Source organism: Panthera leo, chromosome B1 (genome assembly GCF_018350215.1).
Source record: "Panthera leo isolate Ple1 chromosome B1, P.leo_Ple1_pat1.1, whole genome shotgun sequence".
NCBI classification, from domain to species: Eukaryota; Metazoa; Chordata; class Mammalia; order Carnivora; family Felidae; genus Panthera; species Panthera leo.
Window position 1 is genome coordinate 45660447 of NC_056682.1, and position 19452 is coordinate 45679898.

Below are 19452 nucleotides of genomic sequence, written 5' to 3' on the forward strand. Positions count from 1 at the left end.
TTTGTTTCTAGTTGCACACTGACTAAGCCACCTCCAGCCTCTCCAGAATTGTAGGTCAAGGTTAGAGAATGAACAGACAAGGGAGATCAGAGAAGGAAACGCTGGACTTGACTGCTGTTAGATCACTATGCTCTCACCCTGGGGGTCTGGGAAGGGGAGGTGTTTAATATTTACTTGCATGGGCTATTCCATTGCTCTTTGGAGATACCAATTCAATTCATATTCAAATTAGGCAAATATATATATATATATTTTTAGTACCTATCATGACCCAAATATCATTCTGGTGATTGGGAACTATCAGTGAACAACATGTACAAAGATCCCTGCCTTTTTGGATCTTAGCATCTAGAAAATACAAAGATGACTACGGGGCGCCTGGGTGGCTCAGTCGGTTGAGCTTCCGACTTCGGCTCAGGTCATGATCTTGTGGTCTGTGAGTTCAAGCCCCATGTCGGGCCCTGTGCTGACAGCTCGGAGCCTGGAGCCTGCTTCTGATTCTGTGTCTCCCTCTCTCTGCCCCTCCCCCACTAATGCTCTGTCTCTGTCTCAGAAATAAACATTTTAAAAAAAAAAAAGATGACTAATCTGTAACTTACATGGTATGTTAGAAGTTACATGCTAAGAAAATAAAGTTAAAGAAAATAAAGGGGATCAGAAATGCAAAGGGAAAGGGCAGAAAGGGTTGCAGTCTGGATAATACTTAATCACTAAGGGTCCCCTTTGCGATTCCCTTAAATTGGGTGGAAGCATGTTCTTGAACTGGTTGCTCACAATTCTTTTCTCAGTACATCTCACATGCCTTTATTTTGCTGGAACCCCTACCCCTCCAGATGCCTAGTTGAGCAGGCAAGAGAAGACTCTCACATGTGACCCCTATCTGGCAGGTGGAACAGCTCAAGCATTCTTTGTCCCAACAAATAGTAAAAGGACAAACTATCTTCAGTGTGACAACTTCTCCATAGAGCAGCTAGCCCAACAACAGCGCCTCTCCACAAACGAACCAGATGTCAGTCCTCTGTGTCCTCAGAGTTCCCAGAGATGCAAACTGAAAATTCTGAGTGGTTCCTCTTAAGCCTTTCCTTAGGCTTGATGTGAGAGGGAAGCACTCCCATACCTCTGCTACAACAGAACTTGTTCCAAAAATCCTCTGCTATTTCCAACTTACCCTAACTTTTTAAAGTTTTTATACTGTTTTCAAGTGTACAATATCTTGATTCAACACTTCCATACATCACCTGGTGCTCATCACAAGTGTCCTCCTTAATCCCCGTCACCTATTTTACCCATGTCCCTACCTATCTCCCTCTGGTAAACATCAGTTTGTTCTCTATAGTTAAAAGTTTGTGGGGCACCTGGGTGACTCAATAGATTAAACATCTGACTCTTGATTTGGGCTCAGGTCATGATCTCAAAAGTTTGTGAGCTTAAGCCCTGTGTTGGGCTCTATGCTGACAGTGTGGAGCCTGATTGGGTTTCCCTCTCTTCTCTCTCTTTGCCCCTCTCCCCATTTGTGCTCACTCTCTTGCGCTCTCTCAAGATAAATAAATACACTTTATTAAAAAATTTTTTTGTTTTTTGGTCTGACTCCCTTTTTCCTTTGCTCATCTATTTTGTTTCTTAAATTCCACGAGTGAATTCACACAGTGTCTTTCTCCGACTGATTATGCTTAACATAATACCCTCTAGCTCCATCCACGTTGTTTCAAATGGCAAGATTTCAGTCTTTTTTATGGCTGACAAGTATTCCATTGTATATATATACAATACACCTTCTTTATCCATTCATCAGTCAATGGGCACTTGGGCTGTTTCCATAATTTGACTATCGTAGATAATGCTGCTATAAACATCAGGTTGCATATATCCCTCTGAATTAGTATTCTTTGGGTAAATACCTAGTAGCGCAATTGCTAAATCATATGGTAGTTCTATTTTCAACTTTCTGAGGAAACTCCATATTGTTTTCCAGAGTGGCTGCTCCAGTTTGCACTCCCACCAACAGTGCAGGAGGGTTCCCCTTTCTCCACACCCTTGCGAACACCTGTTGTTTCCTGTGTTGTTGATTTTGGCCATTCTGACAGGTGTGAGGTGATATTTCTTTATAGTTTTGATTTGTATTTCCCTGATCATGAGTGATGTTGAGCATCTTTTAATGTGTCTCTTGGTCATCTGGATGTCTTCTTTGGAAAAACGTCTATTCATGTCTTCTACACATTTTAATTGGATTATTTGCTTTTTAGGTGTTGAGTTTTATAAATTCCTTAAATCATTTACCATGATCAAAGGATATTTATTCCAGGGGCACCTGGGTGACTCAGTCGGTTAAGCATCTGACTCCAGCTCAGGTCATGATCTCACGGTTCATGAATTCAAGCCCCACGTCCGGCTCTGTGACAGCTCAGAGCCTGGAGCCTGCTTGGGATTCTGTGTCTCCCTCTCTCTCTGCCCCTCCCCAGCTTGTGGTCTATCTCTCTCTGTCTCTCAAAAATAAATAAACAGTAAAAAAAAATTTAAAAACAAGAGGGATTTATTCCAGGGTTGCAAGGGTGGTTCAACATTTACAAATCAATCAACATGATTCACCACATTAATAAAAGAAGGGATAAGAACCATATGATCATTTCAATAGATGCAGAAAAAGCATCTGAAAAAGTACAACATCCGTTCAACCCTCAACAAATTAGGTTTAGAGGGAATATACCTCAACACAATAAAGGCCAAATATGAAAAACCCACAGTTAATAACATCCTTAGTGGGAAAAACTGAAAGCTTTTCTTCTACAGTCAGGAATAAGACAGAGATGTCTACTCTCACCACTGTTATTTAAAATAGTACTGGAAGTCCTAGCAATCAGACAACAAAAAGAAATAAAAGGCATCCAAATAGGCAAGAAAGAAGTCAAACTTTCACTATTTATAGATAACATGATATTCTATATAGAAAACCCAAAAGATGCCACCAAAAATCTGCCAAAACTGATACATACATGAATTCAGTGAAATCACAGAATTCAAAATCAACATACAAAAATCTATTGCATTTCTATACACCAATAGTGAAACAGCAGAAAGAGAAATTAATGAACCAATAATAATTTCAATTTCACCCAAAACAATAAAATACCTAAGCATAAACCTAACCAGAGGTGAAAGACCTGTACTGAGTAAAACTATAAAACACTAATGAAAGAAATTAAAGACAACACAAAGAAATGGAAAAATATTCCATGCTCATGGATTGGAAGAATAAATATTATTAAAATGTCTATACTACCCAAAGAAATCTACACATTTAATGGAATCCCTATCAAAAGAGCAACAGCATTTTTCGCAGAAATGAACAATCCTCAAATTTGTGTGGAACCAAAAAAGACCCCCAAATAACCAAAGAAACCTTGGAAAAGAAAAGCAAAGCTGGAGACATCACAATTCCAGACTTCAAGTTATATTACAAAGTTGTAGTGATCAAAACAGTATGGTACGGACACAAAAGTACACACAGAGATCAATGGAACAGAACAGAAAACCCAGCAATGAACCCACAACTGTGTGGCCAATTAACCTCTTACAAAGCAGGAAAAAATATCCAACGGAAAAAGAGTCTCTTCAACAAATGATGTTGGGAAAACTGGACGGCAACATGCCAAGGAATGAAACTAGAACCCTTTCTTTCATCATATACAAAAATAAATTAAAAATGGATTAAAGACCTAAATGTGAGACTTGAAACCATCAAAATCCTAGCACAGAACACAGGTAGTAACTCTTTGACATCAACCATAGCAACTTCTTACCATGTATGTCTCCTGAAACAAGGAAAACAAAAGCAAAAATAAACTATTAAGAATTCATGAAAATAAAGTTTCTGCACAGTGAAGGACACAATCAACAAAACTAAAAGGCAACCTGCATAACGGGCGAAAATATCTGCAGATGACATATCTGATAAAGGGTTAGTATCCAAAACATATAAAGAACTAACTTACCATAATTTACATGTCATTGGGTAAGAGCCAAGAGCTTCAGATGGTTTTCTTCCAACAGCTTTGTAAGTGACAATATTGCAGCTTATTTAATACCTGGGAGTTACTGGCATCTATTTCCTTGGGGTCTCACCATTGACTATAAGCTCCATTTTAACATTTACATTAGGTGTTGATGGAGATATTACTAAGTCTGTGGGTTTAACAGCAGTTAGAAATGTATTCTGAGGCTCAGGAAAGATGTTGGGAGTGGATATTAGGTACTGATAATGATTAATAGCTTCCACGAAATCTTTTTCTTGTCTTTACGCATGATTTTTTTCTCTTTCACTAAATCTCTTTAGTGATTTTTCAAGTATAAATCATATATTGCAAAGCTTCCAGAAAGATGACGGCAGGCCGTATGTTTACAATCCTCTAAACTGCAGAAATTAACCCCCCTCCCACCCCAAAAGAGAAAATGTTAGTTTCATTGAAACTAAGAAAAATACCAACCTCATGCCACAAACCTAAAAAATATTATCCAGAAATAATATATAACAAACAGGAAAATGTATACCCAACCAAAAGTAGGCACTGGGAGCTAACATCTTGTGAACACTGTTCACCGAGTCAGACAGATATTAGGAGGGATTTCCGAGGGGATGTGTAAATTTTTCTTGGGTTGGAGGGGCAAAATCTGGAAGCATTGGTTGTTTGTGGGGTAGAAAGCCCTCCACTTGAGCCCACAGACTAAAGATGAAGCCACAAAGCCAGAGAGGCCTGGAGGAGACTCTGAAGCCACACCATCACTGCTGGGGAATCTCTTGGCTAGCAGCGGCAACACTATTTTTTTTCCAGAAGCATCCGGGAAAGCAGTCAGAGAAAAATGTGAGACCTGTTCCAGAGAAAGCCTTGTTTGCAGAATTGCTGGCCACAGCATGATCTCCCATGTTTGTCTATGTGGGAAAACTCACAGTAAATTGAGACTGATTTCCACAGTGGGGCTTAAAACCGCCAATTTACTTGGTAGATAGTTTTGTGTACCTAGAGAACACAAGTAACAGCCAACACAGTAAACGAGGGACACTGAATCTCTAAATCTTCATGAATGAGTATTAGCAGACAATAGAAAATGCCAGTTATGTGGGAAATGTAAGAAAATAGGAGAATCAAGCAGAGGAAAGAGATGAAATGACCTCCTATGAAAACACTAATACAGAACATGTAATTAAACTTGGTCAAATTACAATTAGTGTTCCTAGTGGGATTCTAAAAATCTAATAAACAGCACCGGAGGATGGGAAAGGTAGAAGGACAATATGGGAGTTATAGGGAGGTAGTAACTGAAAGAAGCTGCACCCTGAGGGTTGTCTGGGAGATCAACAAAAAGGGGTTAAATGAGTGATGTGCATTAAGGAAGGCACTTTTGGGGATGAGCACTGGGTATCATATATAAGAGATGAATCACTGGGTTCTATTCCTGAAGCCAAGACTATACTGTATCACTGTGTGCTAACTGACTTGAATTTAAATAAAATAAAAATAAAAAATAAAAGGATGAATCAACTCACACAAAAAAAATCACAAAAGTAACAAATATAAGACAGACTGTTGGTTGCCATGGTTGAAGAGTGTTAAGATGGGAAGGAAGTGGATCTGGCTGTAAAAACAAAACTAAACAAAACAAAACAAAACAAAAAACAAAACCAAAAACATGAGGGATCTTTGTTATGGAAATGTTTTGTAGCTTGCCTATCTCAATGTCAATATCCTGGCTGTCATTACACTGTAGTTTTGTGAGATACAACCATTGGGGGAAATTGGGTAAAGGGTAACTGGGCTCTCTCTATCTTATTTCTTTCAACTGCATGTGATTCGCCAATGATCTCAAAATACAGAACTTAACTGAAAAAGTTACCAACAAAAAAGGAAAAAGAGGTCAGCATTATCAACATTAGATCTTAAAAGAGGTGCCCTTTGGAATTGAGTTGCAGACCTTGGAGGAGGGGTCCTAGCTGGCCTGGCTGGTGGTGGCACCTCTGAGGAGGAGATGATGTGAGCCTGATTTTGGCAGTGTTGGAAAAACTGGAAACCAGAACCACGGACTGCTACCAGAGTGAAAAGCTATTGCCTGAGTGAGGCTGAGAAAAAACAGATGCAAAACATCCATCCCTAGGCTTTCTGTCTCCTCTCACACCCTTGTTGGCAGAGCTCAACTATGAGCACAAGCAAGCTGACAAAGGACACATGTAATAACCGAGGCCTGGCCTCACATCACAGAGCAGAGGGCACGGGGTAGATTTGGAGCTGAGAGACCTGAGCTTTGTATCTAGCAGGCAGCCTTAAGTGCTAGAAGATACTGGAATAGCATTTATAGAAATTTTAGGAAAAAGGACTGAAAGCCAAAAATCCTACACCCAAGAAAACTGGTGTTCACTCGCGAGAGCAAGGAAAAAACTATTTCTGTGTGACATTCAAGGTATGAAAGTATACTACCCACACTTTCCCTTGCAAATGAAAATGGGAAACACTCAAGAAAAAGAAAACATTCAGAAAGATAAAACATGTTACATTAAAAAAAAAAAGTACCTAATGAAACTGGTAAAGTTAATTTTTAGCTCTAAAGCAAATATTAAAAAAAAAATCTTACCAGACGTATAGTGCTAAAAACAAGCAAACAAAAAGCCACAACAGCAATCTGGAACTGAATGTTCCGATTCATTCACAATTTCTGGAAGGAAGGACAGGTGGTATGGTGGAAAAAAACAAAGATCTCCTGCACATGGAGGATACAGACATAAAACATGTTGAGACAAATTATGGAAAGAGCCTAAATGTCCATCAACTGATGAATGGATAAAGAAGTTGTGGTTTATAAACACAATGGAATACTACTTGGCAATGAGAAAGAATGAAATATGGCCTTTTGTAGCAACATGGATGGAACTGGAGAGTGTGATGCTAAGTGAAATAAGCCATACAGAGAAAGACAGATACCACATGTTTTCACTCTTATGTGGATCCTGAGAAACTTAACAGAAGACCATGGGGGAGGGGAAGGGGGAAAAAAAGTTACAGAGAGGGAAGGAGCAAACCATAAGAGAATCTTAAAAACTGAAAATAAACTGAGGGTTGATGGAGGGTGGGAGGGAGGGTAAAGTGGGTGATGGGCATTGAGGAGGGCACCTGTTGGGATGAGCACTGGGTGTTGTATGGAAACCAATTTGACAATAAATTTCATATAAATAAAAAACATGTGGAGATACACAGAGGAAATATAGAATGGGAAGTCTGTTCTGAACTTGGTTTAACCTAGTGTGTCCGTGATATCCTATTAAAAAAGGAATTATACAAAATATGTAATAAACAAAAATGTCAGCCAATGGTCAATGCTTAGTATACCCTGAATGGTTTATATTTATTATCATATACGTCTCCCTACAACACTTTAAAGGAGGTTATTCATATTGTATGACTGAAATCTAATTTAGAAAAATTAATTTGCCCAGGATTACACAATAGGAAGTGGAGGAGCAAGTGTCTGAGTCCAGGTCTCTCAAAATTCAGTCACGAGGTATCTCTGGCCTCTCTAGTAAGATAAGAAACCAAGGCTGGGACAGAGCTCTTACCTGCCTAACACCCATTTTCCTTTTCTTTGCTAACTTATCTACCATTTGTTTTTTTTAATCCACTGATATTTAGATATTCTATTATGTAGCAAATTCAATCTCTAAGTATTATGAAGACCAATAAAACAAATTACCATAAAGGAGAATAATTAAATTCCTCTGATAAATCAACAAATAAATGGATTCTTAAATCAATAAGAGAACAAAAATCCAGCTCCATGTTATTTATAGAGACACAGTTAACAGGAAATTAGAGAAAAAGACTGACAGATAGCTGGGCAAAGACATCCCAATCAAGTATGAATAAAATGAAGGCAAAGTATTCAAAAATATTCAAGCCAAAAACAAAACAAAACAAAACCCAAAACACTAAGTGTGAGAACCATGAATATTTCATATAGATAAAAGGCACAATAAAGCAAAGACTTAAAAGATAATGTTATGCACTAATTGATATTATGTAAAATATATAATTTAAAATGGGTTAGAAATGCAAGATGAATATATTCGATAGAACTACAAGATATTCAATAAAACTACAAAATCATAAATAAAAATGTTTGGCATGTCCCTTTCAGTCAGCAAATAATTAAGGGGTATGGAAAACACATATAACACAATTAATAGTGCTTCTATATCAAACATAATACATATTCTTTCAAAAGTCCATTAAGTAGTAATAAAAATTGAACATGCACTAGGCGACAGTGCATTTCCCCATAAATTTCATAAGCCAGAAATCATAAAGGCAGTAGTATTCTTGGACCATAAATTTTACCAAAGTGGAAAAGATAGCCACTCTATCCCGAGGAAATAAAAGCTTATACATACAGCATTCCTCTAAATGGATGATGACTCAAACAAATCAAAATTAAAATTTCAAACAACTTACGACAAATTAGGCATTCATAAAAATCATAATGCTACTTGCTAAAATCTATGAGACATGGCTAAGAAAGAACTCATCGGAAAATTTTTTGTGAAACAAATACCACCGAAAAAACCGGAGAGACTGGGCCGGCCCAGAGCGCGTGCGTGCTGCGTGGCAGGCTGCGCAAGCGCGGTGGGATCCCGGGCCTGCATGCGCAGTGCCGTCCTGCAGCTTCCAGGCTGGGCTCCGGAAGGTGCGCGCAGACGTAGTGGTTTCAAATACCGGGCTTCCCTGATGGACGCGGAATATTATCGCAAAACTTAGGCAAAGCTGACTGAGGAGGAGGTATGAGTCCAGCGCAGGAAGACTCAGCTCATCAAAGTGGCCCAACAGCGAAAATAAACTCTGTGCTGGGAGACCCAGTGACCAGTAAACTGACGAACACGAGGAAACAAGTACTGGCCAGAACCCTAACGATGGAGCTGTGCAAAGAGAGCAGATTGAGCTGTGCCGCGCTGCTTCTGCAGAGGTACAGCTGACCATTGAACATAACTCCTAGGCCGCCTTCCACCAGATCCTGGAAATCCCCAAGCCTGTGGGGGCGGTCCCCATCCTCAAGGGTGGCCTTTTCTACCTGGTCCCTGCGCGGGCAGCTGACCCAAGTGCGGCCCGTCTTCCTGTTCTGGCGTGCTGGGAGAAGCAGCTTCAGCGGAGGAAGGGGGCCTGAGAAGCTGTCGCGCCAGCTGCTGGCGGCTCTCCACAACCAAGGCAGGTGATTAGAAGGAAGCATGAGCAACCTGGGATGGTGGAGGCCAGCGGCACACCCTGGCCTGAAACCGCTGCTGGTAGAGGGCGGGTAGAGGCCCCAGGAAGAGCCCAGGGCCCTCTGCCACGTGGAGAAATAACCTGCAGCTTGAGGATGTTCCTTTTATTTTTTTTTTTAATTTTTTTTTTTTTCTCAACGTTTTTTATTTATTTTTGGGACAGAGAGAGACAGAGCATGAACGGGGGAGGGGCAGAGAGAGAGGGAGACACAGAATCGGAAACAGGCTCCAGGCTCCGAGCCATCAGCCCAGAGCCTGACGCGGGGCTCGAACTCACGGACCGGACCGCGAGATCGTGACCTGGCTGAAGTCGGACGCTTAACCGACTGCGCCACCCAGGCGCCCCGAGGATGTTCCTTTTAAAGGCAAGGTTCACAAGGCGCAGCAGCGTGTTGATTGCTCCTTAAGCCTTCTTTTGGGGCTTGAACTTGCTCTCCCTGACTCAAGTCTCGCAAAAGAGAAACATGTCGTTGAGGGGATTTCTCCCAATAAACTCAGAGTCCATCCAGTCAACTCTTCCCTGAGCTTCAGGTGGACTTTTGGCTGATAGGAAAAGACGCAGATTTGGGAGCAGAAAAGGTTTATTAAAAAATTCTCACCCTGAACAGGTAGGGTACCCTGTTAGGTAGTATCCTCATTTATTAAAACTGACTGGGGGGGGGGGGGGTAATGAAATTAAACAAATGGGAAAAATGGGATATTGAAATTAAGAAGGATAAAAAAGATATTAATTATATATGCAAATGTGTATGAAATATAAAAGTCCCCAGCAAAGCTAAATAAAACCAAAGGAGAGGAACATGGCCCATCATGGGAGAGGAATGGTGTTGATTAGGGACAGAGAGAAAAGAAAAGTGTTCTTTCTAAACAGAAGTGGACTTTGGTCCTTACAGCAGTCAAGAAGACCTTCAAACTTTCATTCCTTCTACTGGCTCCTTTTCCTTGGAAAATGACCTCTGGCTTCAAAAAAAAAACACAAAACTTTTCATTTAAAACTAAAGAGACTGTATTTTTTATCATACCAAGTATGCAAACTTTTAAGAATGAAAGTGATCCTATAAGCAGGTACACCAGGACAACTGGCAAAAACCTGGGTTTAGGATTATCATGCTTTATGATGTATATTATATTGATTCAGTAATTACTGCTTAACACCTAGAACAGGTTTGTAATCTCAAGATAGGTGCAAGAAACTAAAAGGGCATCTAAATTTTCTGACACCTTTCTCTAAATGTGTTTTTTACTGTCTTCCACATTGAATTATATTGTTTAGACACACCTGAGGAAAGCAATGTAACTATACTACAAATTATGGTAAATACTGCATGGAAAGTTTATCCAAATGAGGTAGATTTTTTTTCAATTAATTAAAGGTATTGTTGCTAAAATGAGAAAGGGTTCAACCTCAATTTTAATCATTTTTTTGTTTATAGAGACAAGTGCTGAGTATTGTTTATAAAAATATTAATAATAGTTCCACCTATATATGTATTATACGCTAGGCATACATGTATATTATTAACTAGTGAGTCTTGTAATTATTATATGTTAGTTCATTCTCATATATTAACACAATTATTCATTGAAATTACCCATAGATAGTATTTCTCATTCCCATTTTATAATTTTTACCTTTTATTTCTCTATGCATCAGATTCTTCATTTATCAAAAAGAGGTAATGGTAATACTTCTGTTTTGCAAAATGGCTTTTAAAAGAGTGATGGAGAGGAGAACTGTTGTGAGAAGTCCTAAAGTAAATCCATTTTAGGAACTAGCACCCAAAGAAGAGAATTGGGAGAATTGATCTAGAACAAAGCTGGCCCTTTAGAAGTCTGTTGGAAACTCCTATCCCACTTGCTCAGGCTGTATTCCAATTTAAAGACACAAGAGATCAACACACCTGAATTCACATCTCATTTTGCCTTAGCTGGCTGCTATTCATTTTACTAGTCTTCACAAAGGACTTGCCACAAGAATAACAGCTTCTTTTATTTCAAAATTTAAATTTTAGAGATACAACTTATGGAGGAGAAAAGTTGTTTTAAGTCACTGAAACACCCAAAGAAAATATATCTGACAATGTTACTGAGAATCTTCAAGTTTGAAGGAAGAAGCCCGTAGCAGTGGATGGAGATAGGGGTAAGGAAGAAATTAAGTTTTCACTTCTGCATCCTTTGGTATTTTTTGAATAATGTGCCATATGCATAAAAAGGCAAACAATGTAACCATGCACAAATAATCAGTGTGAATATTGTGTGGTACTTCCTGTCAGTCTTTTCTCTATTCATATGATAAAGATCTCTAAACTATAGTCTCATACAAAATAGGTGTCTGATGCTTGACGGTATATTAAATATAAAATATGAAATAATGAAATGCAAAATAAAACATAAAGAAACAACTCATCTCAAGGTGGTGGGAAAGATTTTTAAACTTTATTTTTGTAACATAAACAATGGATACAATGTATGAAGAAACAGATCTAGTATTTTTATGTTTCTTTTCCCCTAGAACTATTACTGCATTATGAAAATGAGCAAAACCCAGGGAAATAAGTTTTTAGTCAGTTTTTCCAGCATCATTTTTTAAATATTTTTTTCTCATTTCCAAACAAACGGTGATGCTTTCTTTGCTCATTTATATACTTTGCTCATCTGTATACTAAGATTGACAACTATTGATCTAGTTAAGGGCTTATTTACACATTTACAGAAGGGATTACATATTCACAGAAAAGATTACACATTTTTGGGAAGGAGTTAAGACAATACAAAGAAACATAAAGTGCTAGATTGCCTGAAAAAATAGAAGCAAGGGAAAACAGGATAACAGAATGTGCACATAAAATGGTGCCTAGAATGATGTCAAAAATAGACACACTTATTAAAGATAAGCCACATTTTTAGTTCTAATCTGTTCTAGCCATCTAAGCAACAAAGAAGCAGTCAATTACACAATTAGCCACAACCCCCCTGCCCACTTCCACTCAAAAAGGAACAGCTTGTTTAGGGATAGGACTATATTTAAAACTTAACAGAGGGATTCCTGGGTGGCTCAATGGGTTGGGCGTCTGACTCGGCTCAGGTCATGATTTCACAGTCTGTGAGTTTGAGCCCTGCGTCAGGCTCTGTGCTGACAGCTCAGAACCCGGAGCCTGCTTGGGATTTTGTGTCTCCCTCTCTCTCTGCCCCTCTCAGCTCACGCTTTGTCTCTCTCTCTCTCTCAAAAATGAATAAACATTAAAAAATTTAAAAAAAACTTAATGCAGAAGAAAAGATAGTTGTAAAAACATAAAAACTTTGTGATGACTAAAACAACAAGCCCTTTGATGCTGCAGTGTTGATCAGTACTTTGCCATGTTTTAATCTACAGAGGGATTTCTAGAAGGTGTCCTGTTTTGAAGATACTATATTTTCTCCTTTTGACTATTGGAATTTTTCTCCTCATTTTTCTTCTTTTTCTTTTCCTTTCTTTTCCTCTTTTTTTTTTTTCACCTTCTGCTCTTTTTCCTCCTCCTTCCTCTTGTTCTTCCACTGGGTGGTTGGCCAAGTATCCTCCCTCTAAATATCAAGGACATTAATCTGTAGATTTTTTTTTCTACTTGTTATCTTTAGGGGTTTTGATACAGACACTGTGCCTTCATTGAAAAAGAAAATTGAATGTTTTCTTTCTTTCTTTTCTGTGTCCTGGAACTGCTTAATTTGCATTAGGGATATCCATCCTTGAAGATCTGGTTGACTAGACCTTAAGATCATCTAGGTCTCCCATAGATGGAGGGAAGAAGGGTGGTGGTGATGGTGATGGTGATGCAGGTCTTTGACAGCATCTGTGTTTCTTCCAGATATTTGATGTTTACGTTTCTTTCTTTTGTGATAAGTTTTGGTAATTTATATTGTCCTAAGGAATCATCCAGTTTTCAAATTTAATTGCCTACATAGCATTCAGTTTCCTTCTTATCAATGTACTTATTCCTCACTTAATGTCTTATTTCTTATATATTTGTGCTTCCCCCCCCCCCCTTTTTTCCTTGGTGAGGCTAGCTATTGATTTCTCGTTTTTATTGTTTGTTTCAAATAATCAGCTGTTTTATAACTCGTTAATTTCTGACTCTTTATATTTATTCTGTGTAGATTTAATGTGTTTTCTTTCTCTAACTTGTTGAGATTGATGATTCATTGATTTTAATTATTTTTATTTATCAAGTTTTTATTGTTAGGCATTTAACTCAGAACCACTCCCATCTTATACTCTAGGTGCAAGGGGTATGTGGTGTTTTCATTATTTTTATGATCTAAATATACCACAAGTGTTATTTTGACTTTTCAGAGTTAAGCGTCTTTTGAGAGAGGGAAATGTAACAATTATTAGCTGTAAGATCTTCATTTTTCTTTCTTTTTTTCTGGGTTGTTATTTTCTTATTTATTTATTGTGCTGTATTCAGTTAATGTTGGCTGTCTGTACTTTGTAAGTTTCAAAATTCTGGCTTTTTTTTGTGGCCTGATAATATGCTGAATATTTATAAATAGTTCATAGACACTTGTAAGTTTAATTTCTGTTTTCAGCATAAGGAGTTTAATCATTTCAATCAGCTTTCTGTTATTAATTAAGTTACTTTGGTCTTCTTTATGCTTATTATTGTTAAAAACAAACAGGTGCAAAATGGAGTCACTTATGTTAAGACCCGTAAAGACTTAATACCTAACCCAGTAGCAGTTTTAGCCATTCCAGGGAATGGAATATTAAACCAGTCTGGAATTTCCCGACCAGCACTAGCGAGGTAATCTGCATGATAAGACCCCCTGCTCTAACCCCTAAGGGAAGGTGATCTTGCCTGAAACAATTTTTCTTTTCTTTTACTAATAACTTCCTTGCCCCACTCTCCTTCCTATGAAGATCTTCCATTTTGTACAACTCCTCGGAGCATCCCTCTGCTTGTTACATGGGATGCTGCTCAATTCATGAATTGGTTAATAAAATCAACTACATCTTCAAGTTTACTTGGTTGAATTTTGTTTTTTAACATTATTTCTTTTCAATTTGTGAAGTCCTGATATGAGGAAGGTGAACTAAAAGCTCCTACTACCAATGTGTTTTTAATATTTCTTTTTTATTTCTTGTAATTTTTATTTATTTATTATCTTAAAGTCATATTTTTGGTGTGGTGATATTCATGATGTTCTATCTTGGTTGAGGGTTGTTAATTTATCATTATGAAGGTTGTGTGTTGAATTGTGTCCCCCCCAGCCCCCACAAAGGATATGTTGAAGTCCTAACCCTCAGTCCTGCCTAAAGTGACCTTGTTTGGAAATGGGGTCTTTGCAGATGTATTCAAGATAAGATAAGGTTATGAGGATGGAGTCTCAATCACTGTGACTGGTGTCCTTAGAAAAGGGAAATTTAGACACAGCCATGAATAGAGGAAACATTATGTGAATGCCATGTGAAAACAAGGTCAAAGGTGTGGGTGCATGTATGAGCCAAGGAACACCAAGGATTGCTAACCAACCAGCAGAGCGAGGAGTGAGGCATAGAGCCACTTCTCTCTTACAACCTCAGATGCAAACAACCCTTGACCTGAGACTTCTCACCACCAGAATTTTGAGACAAAAATTTCTGATGTTTAAGCCACTGAGTGTGTGGTACTTTCTCATAGTGATCATAGGAGACTAAGACAGGTTACTTGGCTTCATTTATTGTTTTCTTGCTTTGAATTCAAACTTATCTGATATTAAAATGTACTCCTGATTTCTATTGTCACTTGCCTGGTATACCTTTGATAATTCCTTTATTTTTAAACTTTAGTGCCTCTTGAATTTTTAAAACATAATTAGACCATGTTAACCACATGCTCAAAAAACCCTCAATGACTTCCCTTTGCATTAGAGTAAAATCATTCCATTTGAATAGCCTAGTTCCTTACTATGAAGTACAAAGCATTGCTTGGTTCTCCTGTCTCCTCTCTGACCTCATTCTCCTCTGCCTTCCGTGACCTCTAGCATGCACGTCCCACTGTGGTATTTGCAGTAAGCTGAACTTTTTATTTCCATAAACCGTTCTGTCGATAACCTTGTTTCTTCCACTCTTTAATTGCTTTATATTTTGATTCTTCATGTCTCAGAGAATTTCTCAAAACCTTTTAAGAGATTTCTTTTCTGATCACTGTATCTGATACGATCTAATAACTCCATTTCCACCAAGACTCTCAAACACATCAGTCATAATCCCAATACCATTCATCACCATATTAATTTTATCTTATTTGTTTATGCACATATTTGTCATCTCTATTCCCCACCGGAATTTAAGTCCCAGGAGTGCAAAACTCTTGTCTGTGTTTTCACCATATCTAGAATGTCAGCCTTGTGTGTAGTTGGCAAACAATATCTATTGAAAGAAGTAAGTAAGAGAATTACAAAGAAAGGAAGAATGGAAGGATGGAAAGGAAATCTACAGGCTCTTTTGTTCTCTTCTTAGCCTTTCATAGAATACTTGCTTGGCACCCCTACTGAGGGTCTCTATTATGCCTTTCAATAATCAATGCCTAGAGTGTTTATTCTAATCTAACCTTTCTCTAACCTTTACTTCTGTTGTTCCAACTACTTAGTCATCAGCTATAACAAATTGAAAAAAATTTTTTTTCCATTATTTTAAGAAGTAATTTTTATTGGTACGTAATCAATGATCGATCATTCCTTACTCACCCATTCCCCATATGCAATGCGTATATGGTGGATGGTATAGGTTCTCTTCTCCCTCACCCCAGAGACCTTTAATATGTTATTCCAAATATTATCCTCATATGTCACACATGATTTGAGCATTTGAAGAGATCCTAGCTAAGAAATCACTGATATAATCAGAAAGAATCCTTCTCTAACAGGTCATACTGATAGGGATTTCAGAAAAGGGAGCAAAACTAGAAGAAAGAAAAAGCAATGTTCAGATGATTCCACATTCCCTGTAGATTTTATCAGAATTATGTACTTCCTAATAAATTTTAAAAATAATTCTATCTGAATGAACATTAACTAGAAAAGAGCACTGTTTTCACCAATTACAAAAAAAAACAGAGGATAATCTCTAGCTCACATCTACTCCACCATACCACCATCTGATGGCAGCATACCCTCACACTATAGATTCTATTTTCTAATATTTCAGATCAATTCATTCATTTATAGGGCATCTTCTGTTTCCAGACAATGGAATATAAGCATTTCCGTGGCATAGTCTGTTCTCTCAAGGAGCTCACAGTACACTAGAAGAGACAGGCATATGTACAGGTAATTTTAATAGCAGTGTGCAATGAATATATAGAAGGTTAGAGATGGACTCTTAGCCTATTATGGAGATAAAGTAAGATTTTCCCTATGAGATTATGTCTGAATTAAGTTTTAACATGTATGAATTACCTAGGTTAAGACAGGTAGTAAAACACTAAATACCATCATAACGAGGCAAAAAGACTAGTTTGTATAAGGAAGAAAAAAGCTATTACAATCAAAGGAGGGGCTAACAGTTACACATTTCAGGCCAGATGACCCACCAAACATCATATTTATGCGAGACATTCATCTACATTCGAGGCAACAAACTGAACGCAACCTTTGTGCTAATAAAGCTTCTCTTCTAGCATATCCCCTGATGATCAATAGGAAATACAATGCCAAGTAATTATATTCAGATTAAAAGACTAATGGAAGAGAAGGTAGACAAAGGGAGATGGCTGTGGGGAGGCAGTGATATTTTAGATAAAGCCACCAGGGAACACCAAATGCTTACCTGGGCGATAGAATTATATATACTGACAATTATGTTCATGGCTAAAGTACATTAGCAAGCTAACCATGAAAATGTACTTACCAGCACTTGCCCCACAAAGGTCTGTGCTGAAAGCAACATTTCTATACGATTCCGAAATATTCCATGGAAGTGGAGACTTTTCAAATGTTTATTACCGGTGCTTTTTGTCAAGAGTAGTTCCTACACACAAGAGGAAAGAATTGAGAGTGAGCTGAATCTCAGAGAAAGTAATCTGTTTTATGTATGTTGGAGCCTCCTGCTGTGATATAAGCTGGAAATCGTTCCACCTTGTCCAACCCAGAGAACGCTGAAGTTGCTTGTTCAGCATCTCATGAAATGAATTTTACTGGGTTTGCATTTGATTCATCTTTTGCACCGCTTTTTAATGATGAATTCTGAAGTCCTCACCATGCCTTCCTCACATACACTCAGTCCTAGACCCTTCAAGCTGACATTATCGTAGTGGTCAGGATTGAGAGTAGCATGCTTCTTCATGCTGTGGGGACGTGTCTTACCCTTTTCTATCAAGATACGCGGACAAAGACAAAAAGATCATAAATTGATTTTTAGTGATTACTTAAGTACCTAATTTTTGTTTTGAGAAAGAAGGAAAGTTTCAGCAATTTTATGTTGCTTTTAGTTCCTTATCTGGTATCACATCCTGCTGATATAATCCTTCCTCATGTTTATAAAATGCCTTAATTGTTATATTTAAAATTGATAGTAACCCTATGAGGTAGACAAAGTAAGTGTGATTAAATCCACTATCTATTGATAAGGAAACATAAGCAGGGGATGAGGAGAGGCCGGAGTCTGAACTGGTCCCCATATCTGTTGATAAGCTACCACCAAGAAAGATAGAAGTGAGCTAGGATTGATCACACCATGCTGACCCTCTGACTTTTGGAAAAACTCATTGTATATGGAGCCAGGATTTTGAAATGGCTTAATTTTTCTACTCATAATTTCTGAGTGGTAGGAAGAGAAGTCTCATTAAATAACTATTTGATAGAATCCATATCTTGATCAATGATTTGCCCTCTAATATGTATGACTCATGTGCATTCCTGAGATGTTGTCTGAGAATTGATTTTTTTTTCAAAAAAGTATTCAATATAACATTAATATGGAACACTCCTTTGAATTTCGTTATGAAATTAGAGCCTTCTGTGGGAAAACAAATTGACCCTAAGATATAATAAAATCATATTTATGAATGTAGTAAGCCTTTTAAAAATGCACATTTAAGGAGAAGACTATGACTCCAAATAACTTTTAAGATAACTTTGACAGTTGTGACATTTTTTGCATTAGGCCATTTTCCCAAAGGCTTAGAGAAAAACTCTCAATTAAATATAACAAGTTGCTGAGAAGTCACTCAACTTGTATCAAATTCTCTCCTCAGGATTCAAAACCATAAAAGTATAGTATTTTGGCTGCTTTGGACCCTACTTCTTTACATTTTGTTGTATTTGCTTCCTATTAGAAATTAAAAGACGCCTCTGGACTGAAGGGTAGACATGAATTACATCCAAAAGAAGTGAAATATACAGCAAATATTTAGGACAAATGGGTTCTCATATTTTGTAACCACACAAAAATAAATATAATAGGGGAAGAAGATATATTTCCTGGAGCAGAAGCCTAAGGAGATTTAACGAATCTACCAATTCATTTGTGCATTGGGAGAAAAGAAAAAAGGTGGAAGGCAGATTCACCACACTCATTACTCATTTGTGTACTCTATCAGTCTTGTTAAGAAGTAAGTACACCTGAGAATTCTTTCCATACTTTTTATGCCACTGCTTAAAGTCTTTACAAATAATTAATATTAGTATATGTGCTGCCGAAGCAAGCACGAACAAATAATTAATATTAGAAGGAACTTGTTTAACAACAAAATGTCTGGACTTCAGTATTGGTACATCTTAAATGAAGAAACCTGAATTCCATTTTATGATATTGCCAATGACCTTAGAAAGTTACCAAGTTATTACAAATAATGTTATTTTATGTCAACGTTTACAATGAAGAGAAATTTTTTTAATGTTTATTTATTTTTGAGAGATAGAGAGAGACACAGAATCTGAAGCAGACTCCAGGCTGTGAGCTGTGAGCACAGAGCCCAATGCAGGGCTCTAACCCACAAACTGTGAGATCATGACCTGAACTGAAGTTGGATGCTCAGTCGGACGACCGAGCCACCGAGGTGCCTCTGCCGTTTAGAGAAATATTCTAAGCAACTCTTCAGTATCAATTACAATGCACAAGTGAAATGTGTTCTATTATGGAAATTACAATATCAGAAAAACAAAGTTTGGGGAAAAAATTGGAAACAAATCACACAGGGCATAAT

At 37.7% G+C, this 19452-nt stretch overlaps 1 protein-coding gene across 1 annotated transcript in view; it reads right to left on the reverse strand.

Moving 5' to 3' along the window:
- Positions 1-19452, reverse strand: part of KCNU1 (potassium calcium-activated channel subfamily U member 1) — a 148824-nt gene that overhangs the window by 128466 nt on the left and 906 nt on the right. The window contains 1 exon segment of the mRNA XM_042936667.1: positions 17157-17276. Within this exon segment, the coding sequence (XP_042792601.1) occupies positions 17157-17276 (120 nt within the window).